Below are 15,819 nucleotides of genomic sequence, written 5' to 3'. Positions count from 1 at the left end.
AAGATAATAAAAAATTTTATTTTTTTTTAATTTTTTTTGTTATTAATTTTTTTTAATTTTTTTTTAATTTTTTTTAAAATTTTTTTTAAAATTTTAATTATTTTATTAACTTTGTAATTTTTTTTATTCAAGTTTTTTACATATAAATAATTTTTTTTTAGCACATAAAATTTTTTTAAAGATAATACAAAAAAAAAAAAAAAAAAAAAAAAATAAATATTATAAAAACAAAAAAAAAAATATATATATATTTAAGTAAATAAACTAAATAAATTATTAATATTATTAAATGGGTCCAAAACAAGATTCAGAAAGAGGTGGTCGTGGTGGTGGCCGTGGCGGTGGTTATGCCGGTGAAAGAGGAAGAGGTCGTGGTGGTGCTGGTGCTGGTGGCAGAGGTGATGGTGAATATCAAGGTGGTGGTAGAGGAAGAGGTCGTGGTGCTGGTAGTGGTGGCAATAATGAACAACAACAATATTCACCACAACATCAACAACAACAACAACAACAATACTCACCACAACAACAACAACAACAACAATCACCACAACATCAAGATTTCCCACCAATGGGAAGTGGCGGTCGTGGTGGTCGTGGTAGAGGCCGTGGTAGTGGCCCAAGACCAGTTGAACAAGTTAACGAGCCAGTTCCAATGCAAGTTACACCAGTTCCACAACAACAACAGCAACCACTACAACAACAACAACCAACACCAATGACAACAATCTCAACCCAACCACCTGCTCAAGGCTCAATTTCAAGAAGAGAATTAGTAAAGGATGATGACATTGAAAATGTTGCTTCAGTTCCAGTTGCTAAAAAAACAATCCAAAGTAGACAAACCTCTATAATAACCAATTTTTTCCCAATCATCTTTAAAGGTTCATCTAAAATCTTCCTTTATCGTTTAGATTTCGAACCAGAACAAATCTCAAGAGATTCTAGAACCAAACTCGTCAGAGAGTGTCCAGGCTTCAGCGATCTTGTTTGCAGATACGATGGTGCTTCTTTATTATATACCTCGAATATCATCAAATCCAACTCGTTCATTGTCAATGGTGTTAATATTTTAATTAAATACACATCTGAATTTGACCATACTAGCAAGGTTGCCACTCAATTCTTCAATATTTTTACTAAAATTGTAATTATAACCCACAAAAATTTTATTTTTTTAAAAATGGTAAAGATATTAATTTTTTTATTTTATAGCTTTTTAGACAAATGAATTTTTCTTTAATGGGAAGAAATTATTATACCCCATTAAATAAAAAAACTATTGAAAAATATCAATTAGAAATCTGGAAAGGTAAATATTTTTATTTTTTTTTCATTTTTATTTTTTATATAATATATTTTATTATATAAAATACATTTTATTTTATTATTATTATTATTTATTAAAATTAATTTATAAATTCTTTTAAAAAATAGGTTATTCCTCAGCTATCTCTCACACTGAAGCTGGTGTAATGTTAAGAGTCGACACTTCATCAAAAGTCGTTAGAAAGAAGACTGCCTTAGAAACCATCAAGGGAATGAACTACAGAAAATCCCAATGTGAAGCTGAATTAACCTCTTCTATCGTCGTTACTCTCTACAATAACAAAACCTACAGAATCTCAGGTATTGATTGGAATGCTAAAGTCACCGATAAAATGGAAGGTAACACCACATTCCTTCAATATTACCAAAAAAATTATCCAAAGTCTGTTATTACCGATTTTAACCAACCATTACTCAAGTCAGAAGTCAAGATGAGAGGCCAAAAACAACAAATCTATTTGGTCCCAGAACTTGCCCATTTAACTGGTATCTCTGACGAAATGAGAAAAGGTAAATATTTTTTATATCTATTATTATTATTTTTTGTTGCAGTTTATTAATAATTTTTCTATTATATTATAGATTTCCATATTATGAAGGATATTGCAGAAGAGTCAAACATGGATCCACCAATGAGACATTCAATCCTTGACAGTTTTGTTAAATCTCTCAATACCAATCCAAAGAATGAAAAACAAATAAAGGATTGGAGCGTTGCTTACCAACCATCTCTCACTGTCAACGGTGTAATTTTAGATCCACCAAAATCTATTCCAAACAATACTTCAGTCAAGGGTTTGAAGTGGTGTTTCATCATCGATAAAAGAGATTTCGAACGTAATGGCCAAAATTTACATACCTTTATCCAACTCAGCGGCTTCCCAAATCCAACCGTTGTCCACCCAGATATGCCACGTAATTTCCGTGATGTTCGTTCAAATCTTTATACCGATATCATGGAGAAATATGTCGAGCAAGGTTATAGATTCTTTTTAATTATCATTCCTCAAAATAACCCTGAAGTATACAAAGGTATCAAAGTTAAAAGCTTTACAGAATACAAAGTTTTAACACAATGTATCTTTTTAAGAACCTTTGAAAAAGGTCGTCCAGTTGCTCTTAAATTAAAAAACCAAGTTTTCGCCAAACTTGGTATTGCTCCATGGACTATCAATAACGTATTTAAAGGTGTTCCAAAAAAAACTATGATTGTTGGTATTGATGTAGGTCACAACTCTGATATTCGTGGTCGTTCTGTTGTTGGTTTTGTATCAACTCTTGATGATTCTTTCACCAAATATCACTCACGTTGCTACTTGCAAGAAAGACCAGGCAAAGAGATTATAGAAACTCTTTGTAATGCCACCAAGGAAGCTTTAGCTGCCTACTTCAGATTAAATAATACTTTACCAGAATTAGTCATTGTTTATCGTGATGGTGTCGGTGATGGCATGTTAGATTTGGTCAACAAGTTTGAAATTTCTGAAATGCACAAGGCTTTCAGCGAAACTCCATCATCATGGGGTGCCAAACCAAAACTTATGTTTACCGTAGTCAAGAAGAACACAAATGCTCGTTTCTTTACCAATGATGCCAGAAAAGGTAATCCAGAGCCAGGTACCCTCATTGATAGTCAAATTACCAAGCCAAACTGGTATGACTTTTATCTTGTCTCACAAGTTGCATTCAAGGGCTCAGTTAATCCAACCCATTACCATGTCCTTTGTGATGAATATGGAATCCCATCAGATTGTTTCCATTTCTTCACATTCCAAATGTGCCATCTCTATTACAATTTCGAAAAATCCGTTAGAGTACCAGCTCCATGTCAATATGCTCATCGTTTAGCATTCTTAATTGGTCGTACTGTCAATAGAAATGTAGCCCCAGAGTTATCCCAATATTTATATTTCTTATAAGATTATAAATATATTACTTATCACAATAAATAAAAATATTTTAGTTATCCAAAAAAAAAAAAAAAAAAAAAAATTTAATAGATATATTTAAATATAGTTTTTATTTTATATTTTAGCTGTAGAAAAAAAAAAAAAAGAATGTGTTTAGATATAAAATGGACGTGTAAAGAATGCCCCAACAACAGCGCCCTTTGAATTTGAAATTAAATTACTATCATAGTTTAAAATTGAACTTTTATTTTCTTTCAAATCGGAATTGATTTGTTGTTTGTAATTAATTGAAATAATTGAATCTATAGGAATAAAAAAAAATTAGTATATATTAATAAAATATTTATGCAGTATTATACTTACTAAGTAACATTATATAAATAAATATTTTAGAGTTATTTTAAAATTAGGAAATTAAAAAATATATTTAGAAAAAAAAAAAAAAAAAAAAAAAAAAGAAAAATAATATTTATTAAATAAAAAAAAAAAAAATAAAAAAATAATATTTATTAAATAAGAAAGAAAAAGTGAATTAAACTTTTGACTTGATATTGCAATAATAGATTTTAATTTAAGCACAGAGTATGTGGGTATTATCTAAATTTGAAATCTAAGTGTGGGGGTTATTAAATAAAGATACATATTGTATATATTATACAATTTTTTTTTATGATTTCCTTTGTTGTTATTATATGTTATAGTAGTAAAAAGTAAACTAAAAGAAAATTATTTTGAGTGTGGTAGAGTGTGTTGTTTTTTAATATTTTATTGTTTCTCTATTTTTTAATATTAATATTTATGTGAAATAATATTATATGCAATGGTTATTTTAATTTGATGTATTATAACAATAAATTAAATTTAACCACTCCAATATTAATTTAGATTTATTGAGATTGATTTATATAAAAAAAAATTTTAAAAAAAAATACCGCCACACCAATATTAATATAATACAAGGATGAAAAAAAAAAAAAGAATTCCCCGTTACTAAAATAAAAAAATAAATATTAAGATAATAATATTCTTTAATTTGAAAGTTTATTTTCAAATAATAAAAATTGTAGTATATAACAAGAAAATACTTTTTACCATATGATGCAATAATGCAATAATGCATAATTTACATTCATTGTAATAAATTATTAAAAAAAAAAAAATAAAGATAATAATAAATTTTTATATTAAAAAAATAAATATAATTTTTTAAAATAATATATATTTATAAAATATATTATTTTAAAAAATAGTAATTATTTATTTATTGGTGCTTATTTATATTTATTGATTTATTATTTTTATAAATATTTTTTTATTTTTTTATTTATTATTTAAATTTAATTGAGAATCACCGGGTGGTCTCTTTCTTAGACCAGTTTGACCCAATTTAATTGCATTTGCTAAAGCGGCTAATGGATCAGCACCACCAGCAATTTTCTTACTACTTTCATTTGAATTTTTAGAGACACTTGCTTCTCTTTCTTTTTCGATTTTTTGACATTGTTTTGAGAATAATTGAGAAAAGGTGTATATTGAACCAAAAAATTGAGGACATGATGCAGTTGTTGCAAATGTTTTAGGATAACCGAAAAACTCTACCAATTGATGGAAAGAGTCTACAATTTTCTTTTGTAGATCTTCTATTGATTTAATATCTTGTTCACATTTTTCTATAAAGCTGCTAAAGGAACTAACAAATTTATTTGAACCTTGAATAGCATCTTGAATTTTTTTAAAGTTGTTTTTAGAGATGTTAAATTGACCTTTAAGATCATTGATGTCGGTGGCCATATCAGATACTGACAATTGAACCAATCTAAGTGAATCGAGCTCTTCAGCAACATTTTTAGTCTTTGGGTATTTATCCATTGAAAGTTTAGCTATATAATCCAAAAGTGATGTTTTATTTTCAATATCTTTGTTGGTTGATAATGAATCTAAAATATCTAAATTGAAACCATCGGCTTGACCACGACCTGTACCACCGTTCATGTAATTACCTAATACAAGTACAATACCTAAAATCTTTTTTAATGAATCGCTTGATTTGGTATCTTTAATTGCACAATCTAATTTTTCTTGAACCTGGTTAATGTTACTATATATATCTTGATACTCTAATTGGAATAACCAACATACTAAACGCTCTTTAAACATTGGGAAACCATACATTTCGAGAATCCATTTTTCTGGACGATCTAATTTTGCTTCGGGGATACCAGAGTCTTTAATTAATTGATAATCGGCTTCGCATGGTACATTATTAATAAGAGTTTTAATAACCTCTTTATTTAAAATATTTCCATCCATTGAATCAATAGCTTTCTTTAATCCTTCTGGTGGTGGGACCTTTGCTAACATAAATGCAATTGAATTTGATTTTTTAATATCGATTAAACTAACCAATTTAGCTTTTTCGTTGGCACCTACACTTGACTCCTCTTTATTTTCATTGGTTGGTGATGCTTTCTTTTTGGCACAAAAGAAATTTTCAAAATCTTTTGAATCAAATGTTGGTTCTAAAACTTGGTCCCAAATGGATTCATTTCTGTTGGTTGGTGCTAAAATAATACGTTTCCAATAAAGTGGTTTCATTTTATTTGCTGGATTGATTACTGGTTTATTTGGTTGTATGGCAGATGGACCTGCTGGTGCACCTTTTTTACCTCCTGGTGGTGGTGGAGGTGGGGGTGGTGGAGGAGCTCCTGGAGCTCCGCCTGGTGGTGGTGGAGGTGGAGGAGGAGGTGGTGGTGGAGCTCCACTACTACTTGTATCTATATCTGTATTATTATCTGTAGCTGTTAAATCAGGACTTATTGGTTTATTTATTTCACTTGATGGTGTTAATTTTGCTGAGATTAAAGATTGAGAGAAGATAGTTTGAGCTTCACTTGGTGGCATTTTTTCTTCAATGGCTAATTTTAATCTTTCAACTTCTAGCATTGTTTCATTTAATGATTTTTGAATATTTGAAATTTCTTCATCGCTTAATGTAGAGTTATTGTTACCAGTATTATTATTGGTTGGTTGTGGTGGTGCTGGAGATTGAGATTGAGTTAATTTAAATTTAACTTCAACTTGGGTTAATCTTTGATTTTCTTCTTTGAGCTCAGCAACTGTAGAATCAAATTGTTTTTTATTTGCTAAAATTTGGTTTTTGAGCTCTTCTGATAATTTTAATTCTTGACGTAATTGTTCACCAATAGCAGAAATCTTTTTTTCAAACTCGGAAATTTTTTCACGTTCAATGGTTGTTGTTTTTAAGAATGATAAATCTACAGGATAAGTTTGAACAGTTGGACCCAAGTATCTTTGCATTGGGTGAGAGCTTAAAAAGACACGATCTGTAGAAGCTTCCTTTATTAATTGTTGAGCCAATTTTAATTCCTCTTTGAGAATTGATATTAATGGCTGTTGTGATTCGTATTCATTTAATTTTGCTTTTAATCTATTGCAAATTGCTTCGAGACGACCAGCTTTAGTACGTAAATAGACACCGCTTGTAGATTCATACATTTCTAATTGAATTTGAAACTCTTGTTGCTGAATTGAAACAAGTTCTCTTAGTTTATCGTGAAGACCCAAATCACCCCATTTCTTTACAAGCTTTTCTACCTTTTCGTTTGATGGGCAATTATTTAAAAGTACATTTAAAAGAGTGAAAGAGTTTACTTTGGTTTCCAAATCACCGGAATCCAATAACTTAATAACATTTTGATATGGTTTCTTTTCTTGGGCGATAGCTGATGATTTTGCTGCTAAATGAACTGACTTGAAACCCTCTTCTTTTCTAAAATCACATAATACAAATAATAATTCTAATGCACCTCTACAGACACCAACAACACTTGAATCGACTAAATTAAACAATTGCTTTACCAAATGTGGGGTTTTTGTAATAATCTCCATTGCACTTACATATTCCAAACATGCTCTTAATGAGGCCAATGCATAAGTTTGTGTATTTCCTTTACCATTGGTAACCATTTTTAAAATACTTTCCATACCATTTTGTTCAATAAATGATTCTGCAAATTCAGTTTCCTAAATAAAAAAATTAATATCATACGATTATTTATTTATTGATTATTTGTTAATTATAAAAATAAATATTTACCTGTAATTTAAATTTTAAATGAAACATTAAATCTTTTTCGTTTGTTAAATTTTCATTTAATGCTTTTACCCATTTAGAAGAACGATAAGTTGGTGATAATTGAAGTACCAATGCAGTTTCACCACATTCATAAAGTTGTTTTACAATATGTTTGGTTTTTGATTCATCAGTTTCTTGTGGCCAATTCAAGTATCTCTTTGATGATTCCAATTGAAGACAGTAATCTTTGCTTGTTGATTCGTTGATACCAAATAATTGGCAGATTGCTAAAAATACAGTTTTATATGACGAATTTTGATCCAAGTTATATGTCTTTTGAACCACCTTGCATTTTGTAATGCTGACACATTGATTGATGATCTATTATCTATACTGCTACTTAGTCCATTATTTGATCCATTTATTGGGTCTAATTGAAGTGTAATTGATAGAATCATTTCACAAATACTATTCTTTTATTTATATAATACTATATAAATAATATTAGAATAATTATTATCTAATTTTTTTTTTTTTTTTTTTAAATAATAATTATTCTGTTAGTGATACAATTTTAATATATATAAATAGCTGATTATTTATAAGTTTTACTATTAAATATATATTTTATATATATAATGTAATGATTTATATGCTAAGGTGATGTAAAATTTAAATGAAAAAAATAAAAAGAAAATAATAACAAGTTTGTAAAAAGTATTATGAAAATATCTTTTTTTTTAAAAAAAAAAAATATAAAAAAAATTCAAAAAAAATTCAAAAAAAAAAAAAAATTCTTCGTTTTTTTTTATTTTTTTTATTTATTTATTTATTTTTATTGTTATTATAATAAATGATTAAAAACAAAATTACGAATTAAAAATTTTTAATATAAATATCTTTAATTATTCGAATAAAAAAATTTTAAAAATTTTAAAAATTTATAAAATTTATATCTATTGAAAGAAAATAAAAATTGATTAATCATCAATTTTTTTAAATTTTTTATTTTTTATTTTTGTTTAAAATAGTGATGTCATATAAATTAATTATTATTATTCAGATTGTCATAATATTTATTAAATTTAATTTTATTTATTATTATTATTAATTAAAATAAATTATTTATATTTTTATTTTATTTTTTTTAAATGATAAAATTACTATATTACGGGGTGATAGTAATTTATTGAATATTGGTATTAAATAAGAATCTGATATTGAATTAAATTGATCTAAATATAAGAAACGATCTAAAATTATTATTGATTCCAAAACTGGTGCTAAAAGAGTACGTAGTAATAAAAATATTGAAACTTGCTTCTCTTCCTTTTTTTCAGTGCAATATTTTTTATAAAACTCTACAATTGGTTCATTGGTATCTGGTAATTTAATATCTGGGTGAATTTTTTGATCTTTTTGTTGTTGTTGTCTTTTCATTCTCGATAGTGCTGCACTTGAATAGGTGTCAAATGATTTACAATGATTCTTTGATAGATTTCTTATAGTGAATTCATGGTGACCACCATTAAATATTTCTTTTCTTAACCATGTTTCTAAAATTACTCTATAAAAATGATTTCTATTGCTATATTGATAACTTTCTAAATCTTTTTGACTTTGATCACTTGCTTCACAAGATAACTAAATACAATTAAAGTTAAAGTTAGTATTATTTCTTTATTATTATTGAAAAAAAAATTTAAAATATACCAAATTACCTTTAATGGAGCTGGTCCTAAAATTAAATTTTTATTTTTGCAAAAATCTGAAATAAATTCGTGGTTGCTGTCAACTTTATAATAACAACATCCCACATCTATTATAGAGTCAATATTATTACATTGTAAATAGTTTTTGATCATAGTTGGCGGTAATATCCCACATGTATGTAAACCAATTAGCATTATTGATTGATAGTTCTTTTTTTCGTTGTGTTGTTCCAATATATCTAAAAAATCATTTTCCTTCATATCACTTGAAATTGTAGCAACACACATATTTGGTGATTTAAATTCTAATTCGTTGACCAGCTTTTTGGTTTGTTCAATTTTATCTTTTTTTATTTTCTCGATTATTTCTTTTTTTTCATCCTCTTTTAATGTTGTTGATTTTAATGAATCATTATTATTATTACTATTACTATTAATATTATTACTCGATGATATTTGTTGTTTTAAGTTTAAATTATTATTTAATTCTTTTGATACTCTTTCAATTTCAATTAGACTTTGACGTTTTAAGGCACCTTCTATAAATGATTGAGAGCAGTCAATTGCTGTGGTACTATGGTTAAATTGATGACCCAATACCTGGGTTAAATATGCTTCGCCAGCACCAATATCAACAATTTCATTTGGCTTTAGATGGTCTGCAATTACATTTACAAATTCTGACATACGCAATATTTCATGAACTTTCTTTTCAGACATTCCCAGAAATAATGAACTTAATTTGAAATCGTTTTGATTTAAGTTCCAGACTTGATTATTGTCATCATCACTGGCAGGTTGGTTTTTTGGCATCCATAGAGATACTGCAGTTTCTATAAAATCTTTTAATGATTGGGGAAATGATGATAAACATATATTGCCATGGTGAAATTCGGAGCATTCTTGATCACTCATAGACAAGAGTGGTTCCTTCCATTCGTCTGGTATTAATTCATTCCAAATTCGATCACCATCATAAAAAAAATCTAGGGATCTTAGTTGATAAAGAAATGAATACTTATTAATAAACTCTATTAAATCATTTGCATATTCCTCTGCTGATCTATCTTTATATTTCTTTGGTGGGTTCCATGGCTTCTCTAAAATTTCTTTGCCAATATATTTTAACAATATATTTTCCATATTTTTTATGATAAAAAAAAAAATAAAATAAAAAAGATATTTATTTTTACAAAAAAAAAATTTAGATTTTTTATATATTTAACGAAAAAAATGATTAAATAATAATAATTAAAAAAAAAACACAATAACTTTTTTTTTTAAAAAAAAAAAAAAAAAAAAAAAAATTTTCACATTTTTTTAAAATTTTTTTTTTATAATAAATTAAATAATTTTTCCATTTTTATTTTTTATCTTTTTATTGTAAATAGATCTATATTTATAAAAAGTATATATATTTATTTTGTTTTACTTGTTTTGTTTCTTTTTTTAAAATATATTTTATTTTTTTATTTTAAAATATTATTTTTTTTATAAATAAAATTTTTTTTTTGCCACAAAAAAGAAAATTAAATTTATAATAATTATAATTAAAACTATGCAATACTATCAACAAAAAACCAACAATTATAATTACATTATCGAAAAGAATCAGTCCAATTCAGTTATAAATAAATTTCAAGTAGTAAACCCATATGATGATTATGATGACAGATTAATACTATTGGAGACTAAAAGGACCAAAAGTTCATTACAAAATATATTGTATGACTTATTTTTACCATCAGGATACCCAGATTCAGTTACAAGTGATTATTTTCGATATCAATTTTGGGACTCGATTCAAGCGTTATGCAGTAGTATAACTGGTACACTGGCAACAAGAGCAATTTTAAAAGGTTATGGTGTTGGTAATAGTAGTGCAACAGTGGCATCAGCAACAACCCAATGGGTAATTCAAAGTGCCACTGGTATGATTGGTAGAATTATTTTTGCATGGGCAAATGGAACTGATTTAGATTGCAATTCAAAAAAGTGGAGATTCATGGCTGATATTCTAAATGATATTGGTATGACATTCGAAATGATAAGTCCATTATTTAACGAAGCACTTTTTCTTCCATTATCATGTATTGGTTTGTTTGCAAAAAGTATTTGTGGTGTCGCAGGTGGTTGTACTAAAGCGTCTTTAACTCAACATTTCGCAAAGAATGACAATTTGGCCGATGTATCTGCAAAAGATGGTTCGCAAGAAACTGCTGTCAGTTTATTGGGTATGATCCTAAGTGTTTTTGTTAGCAGTGTTTTAAATGACGATACATCAATTCTAGTTACATGGTTCATATTTTTTATTTTTACTGGTTTTCATTTGTATTGCAACTATAAAGCAGTATCTGCAGTTCAACTAAACTCAATCAATAAATATAGGGCACATTTAATTTATGAATATTATATTAGAAATCAAGGTTCAATTCCAAGTCCAAAAGAAATTTCAAATTTTGAAAACATTTTATTTAATTCTAAAGATTTTAAAATTAGATTAGGAGTTTCATTATGTAATATATATAAAGAACAACAAAAACAAGATATTGTAAATAATAATAATAATAATAATAATAATAATAGTAATATGAATAATAATAATAATAATATGAATAATAATAATAATAAATCTAATAATACGAATAAAAATAATACAAATAAAAATAATAATACAAATAGTAATATGAATAATAATAATAACAATAATAATAATATAAATAATAACAATAATGAATATTACTATAGTAATAAAATTAAAAATCAATTAAATAGTTATAACAAATTTTTAAAAAATAAAACAAAATCAATACAAAATAATTTAAATATACAGGTTAATAATAGAGATAATAATAGTACAGATAATATAAGCAATTTAAATAACTTAAATTTAGATAACAATAGCTACAGTAGCAGTTATGAAATTATAAAGAAAATCAAAAAATCAAAATCATTTATCATTTGGAAGAAATGTTCCCAAAAGGATAACAAGATCAATGAAAAGGATTTTACTCTTTTAATAGCTCTCTTAAATTCCTCAACTACTAGAGATATGATTGAATCATATTTCTACTCTATTGAATATGCTCATATATCAAGCAATAATATTCCTCCTACCGTTTCAATCAACTCATCTTTCTTTAAAAGATTGGAAGAACTTGGTTGGCAGCTAGACAGAAATCTTTTAAATAGTGAAGGTTATACTTTTGGTATTTAATATAAATAAATATAAAAATAAATAAAATAATTATAAATTATAATTAGAAATATAAATAATAAAAACCATATGTTTACTTTTTTTTCCAAAGTTAATTTTTTATTTATTCTTTTAACCTAAAAATAATTTATCCATTTCTTTTTTTTTTTTTTTTTAATTGTTTAAGAAACTATGTTTTTTGTTTGTTATAAATATTTTATTTATTTTATTTTTATTTTTGTTTTTTTATATTATTGGTATTATTAATTCTAATTATTTTTCTACCTATTATTGATGATTAGGTATCGAATTCTAAAGTAAAGTCATATTCGATGGTTGGAATAACAACAGAAATAAATTTTAAGAAAAGGAATAAATATTGGTCAACTCTTGGTTCTTTTCCATTTTCTGATTGTTTGTCAATAAGTTTTTTCATAACAGAGGCGTGTCTGCATGGATGAATATAGGCAAATGAAATACCCAAATGTGGATGTGAGTCAATAGTGACAGTTTTATGTGCATGATCTTCTGAAATATCTTCGAAAATTTCTTCTGGTTTTAATGGTTTTCTATTTTCATCATATCCAAATAACCAAACACGTGGAGTTTGATAATATTTGTCATAAGTAATACTAATATCATAAGTACGGGTTCTTAGAATATTATCTTCTTCTTTTGATTCTTTATTTGTTGTTGTTGTGGTGGTTGTATTTTTTGAAAGAACGGCCTAAAAAATAAAAAAAACAATTAAAACATTAATATTAAACACTTTTTACTTGATTTAAAATTTAAAACTTACTGGATCTTCCTCTTCTACAATATTGTCATCTTGGAAATCATCCATATCTGGAATTTCACCATCGTCATCTTCATCATCATCATTATTAGTTACTGCTGGTTTGGTGGCAGTTGTGGTTTGTTTATCTTCAATTTTTAATGAAGAAATATCTGGTTCATCATCATCATCATTAATATCTTGAACTGTTGATTGTGGTGCAATCCAACCACCTTCTTCATCTTCTTCTATATTAATTTCTTCAGCTTTTGAAGCATTTGATTCATTTTCCAAGGTTTTAACTCTGCTATAACATGGTACTAAAATTTTATTTTAATAAAGAAATTTTGATTAATAATAAAACTAAAATATCTATAATTTTGAATATATTAAAATTTACCATTTCTTGTTAATAAAAATTGTTTTTCTTTTGGTAAATATGATACATTTCTTGATGGGTCACCTGATTCCCAAGTCCAAGTTTGACATTTATCAGTTAATAAATCACCTGCTTGAACAAACTATTTTATTTTACGTTAGTTAGTATCGATTGATTTATATTTATATCATTATCAATATAGATTTTATAAATACCTCTTCTGGGGTTAAAACACCTTCTTCAAGGAATTTTGATGTTGATAAAGTTGGTGTAACTTTTTCAACAGTTTTAACATATGCTTTGTGTACAGCTTGTTGGAGTGAAGTTAACATTGACATTGTTTATAGTGTAGTGTATATAGATTACAACAAAATAATTGATTTATATTATTTAAAAAAAAAAAAAAAACTATGTTGGATTTATGCAATTATATATGATTAATAATATCTCTTTTTTTTTCTTTCTTTTTTTTTTTTGGTTTTAGTTTTAGTTTTGGTTTTGTTTTTTATAATTTTATATGTATATTTCTTTGTGTTAAAATCCAAGCGGGGGTTTAATTTATAAACAAAATAAATATTAAAAAAATTTAAAAAATATAAAAAAAAAAAAAATAATAAAATTAAAAAAAAAAATTATAAAAAATTTTATAAAAAAAAATTAATAAAAATTTTATTTTTTTGAATTTTTTTTTTTTTTTTTTTTTAAATTTTTAGTTTATTTAAATTAATAAATTTAAAATTAAATAATTTTATAAAATAAAATTCAAAGAATGGATTTTTTGAACACTCATTGTAACTTTTTTTCGAAAATTTGATAAATCATTTTTGCAATCAAAATTTAAATTATAATTTTGAAGAGTATTTCGACTTTTTCTCCATCCTGCAAATAAATATGAACATAAATGAAAATGTTTTGTTGAATTTCTGAGTTTTAATTTAATTTTATTAAAATAAATAAATAAATAAATAAATAAATAAATAATAACAATACTAGTATTGTTATGATCTTTGGTTAGTATAAACATAATTAAATTTGGTTATATATTTTATCTATTTGAATAAAAAGATCTTTTATCATTACTTAAACCTGCAAATAAAATTTAAAAATATCATTTATTTCACAAAACAATACGATAAATTGTTTAAAACAAATAAAATAAAAATGAAGTAAACAATTAAACATGAAAATCTTATAAAAATAAATTAATATTAAAAAAAATAAATAAAAAAGTGTAATAAATATTAATTTTCAATTAATTATTCACCCAAAAACATAACAAACTTAAACCTACATTTAACATATAAATAAATTATTCAACACACAAACACACAAACACATAAAAACACACCAAAAAAAAAAAAAATAAAAAAAATAAAAAAAATATTAATTCAATATTTATTCAATTATTAAAAGTAAATAAATGTGCAATTAATAGCTATTTATATCTTTTTATTGTATGATTTAATAATAATTATACCAGGTATATAGAGTATTGTTTTTTTCTTTTAAACTATTGTTTTTTATTAAGTGCACTTAAAAAAACCTAAACTTAGATTTGTAAATTAATTTTATTAAAAAAAAAAAAGAAAAAAAAAAAAAATTATTTTTATTTTATTTAATTTTTTTTTTTTCTCAAATAATTTTTTTATTTATTTATTTTACTTTGGTATGTTTTAAATTATTTATATAAATAAAATAGCAATTTTATTTATAAATAAAATTTACTATCACAATTATTATTGGTTTTTTTCAATATTTTATAATAAATTAAAAAAATTTTTTTAATTTTTTTATTTTTTTATTTTTTAATTTTTTTATTTTTTAATTTTTTTATTTTATTTTATTTTATTTTATTTTTTTTTATTTTTTAATTTCTTTTTGTATATATATTAATTGTGTATATTTATGTATTATATATTATATATATAGCTTTTTTTTTTTCTTACTATAATTGTTCTATAATCTAAATAAACAATTATAAATTAAAAAAAAAAAAAAAAAAAAAAAAAAAAAAACCGGTCCTTTAAAAAACTTTTTTCAAAAAAATGGAATTTTTTTTTAAGGAAAAACCACCAAATTTAAAAGGGAAAAAAATTTTCAAACAAAAAAAAATTTTTAAACAAAAAAAAAATTTTAAAAAAAAAAATAAAAATTATTTTAAAAAAATTTTTTTTTTTAAAAAAAAAAAAATTATTTAACCTCAATTTCAAAAAAAAAAATTTAGAGTTTTTCCTTTTAATACCAAAACCAAAACCACCTTATAAATAACCATTTTAAAAAAAAAAAAGGGTAATACCTTCAGGTCCTCCCCCCCCATCAACAGGGGGTTAAAAACCTTAAACACAAAATCCACCCCCGGGTCCCCATCCCCCCCCCCGGGCCCAAACCTAAAAACAAAAAGTTTAAGGGATGAGGGCCTAGCCAG

At 24.9% G+C, this 15,819-nt stretch overlaps 5 protein-coding genes across 5 annotated transcripts; 2 read left to right on the top strand and 3 right to left on the bottom strand.

Annotated features, from left to right (window-relative positions):
• Positions 1-289: 289 nt before the first annotated feature.
• On the top strand, positions 290-3,245 carry DICPUDRAFT_153799 (uncharacterized protein; the record flags this gene model as incomplete). The annotated part of the gene is made up of 4 exons (XM_003289375.1): positions 290-1,144; positions 1,213-1,309; positions 1,435-1,836; positions 1,909-3,245. The coding sequence occupies 4 exons, from the start codon at positions 290-292 to the stop codon at positions 3,243-3,245; spliced, it is 2,691 nt and encodes an 896-aa protein (XP_003289423.1).
• Positions 3,246-3,389: 144 nt separating this feature from the next.
• On the bottom strand, positions 3,390-3,609 carry DICPUDRAFT_153798 (uncharacterized protein; the record flags this gene model as incomplete). The annotated part of the gene is made up of 2 exons (XM_003289366.1): positions 3,390-3,538; positions 3,600-3,609. The coding sequence occupies 2 exons, from the start codon at positions 3,607-3,609 to the stop codon at positions 3,390-3,392; spliced, it is 159 nt and encodes a 52-aa protein (XP_003289414.1).
• A 947-nt stretch (positions 3,610-4,556) lies between these two features.
• DICPUDRAFT_153797 (uncharacterized protein) lies at positions 4,557-10,187 on the bottom strand (the record flags this gene model as incomplete). Its single annotated transcript, XM_003289365.1, has 5 exons — positions 4,557-7,280; positions 7,354-7,619; positions 7,727-7,805; positions 8,497-8,976; positions 9,054-10,187. The coding sequence occupies 5 exons, from the start codon at positions 10,185-10,187 to the stop codon at positions 4,557-4,559; spliced, it is 4,683 nt and encodes a 1,560-aa protein (XP_003289413.1).
• A 415-nt stretch (positions 10,188-10,602) lies between these two features.
• On the top strand, positions 10,603-12,261 carry DICPUDRAFT_153796 (uncharacterized protein; the record flags this gene model as incomplete). The annotated part of the gene is made up of 1 exon (XM_003289374.1): positions 10,603-12,261. The coding sequence occupies one exon, from the start codon at positions 10,603-10,605 to the stop codon at positions 12,259-12,261; it is 1,659 nt and encodes a 552-aa protein (XP_003289422.1).
• Positions 12,262-12,346: 85 nt separating this feature from the next.
• DICPUDRAFT_48588 (uncharacterized protein) lies at positions 12,347-13,926 on the bottom strand. The gene is made up of 4 exons (XM_003289364.1): positions 13,610-13,926; positions 13,416-13,536; positions 13,040-13,335; positions 12,347-12,967 (listed from the first exon to the last, which is right to left on the bottom strand). The coding sequence occupies exons 1-4, from the start codon at positions 13,730-13,732 to the stop codon at positions 12,539-12,541; spliced, it is 969 nt and encodes a 322-aa protein (XP_003289412.1). The 5' UTR covers positions 13,733-13,926; the 3' UTR covers positions 12,347-12,538.
• Between the last annotated feature and the right edge of the window lie 1,893 nt (positions 13,927-15,819).

The sequence above is a fragment of the Dictyostelium purpureum genome (assembly GCF_000190715.1).
Source record: "Dictyostelium purpureum unplaced genomic scaffold DICPUscaffold_174, whole genome shotgun sequence".
NCBI lineage: Eukaryota > Evosea > Eumycetozoa > Dictyosteliales > Dictyosteliaceae > Dictyostelium > Dictyostelium purpureum.
This window is presented reverse-complemented; position numbering and strand designations above follow the sequence as displayed.

Excerpts from the sequence above, each read along its gene's own strand:
- DICPUDRAFT_48588 (XM_003289364.1), bottom strand. The coding sequence starts at position 13,732 with ATGTCAATGTTAACTTCACTCCAACAAGCTGTACACAAAGCATATGTT. Across the intron at positions 13,336-13,415 it reads ATTTTTATTAACAAGAAATG|TACCATGTTATAGCAGAGTT; the intron begins GTAAATTTTAAT and ends ATAAAATTTTAG. Across the intron at positions 12,968-13,039 it reads TTGTAGAAGAGGAAGATCCA|GCCGTTCTTTCAAAAAATAC; the intron begins GTAAGTTTTAAA and ends TTTATTTTTTAG.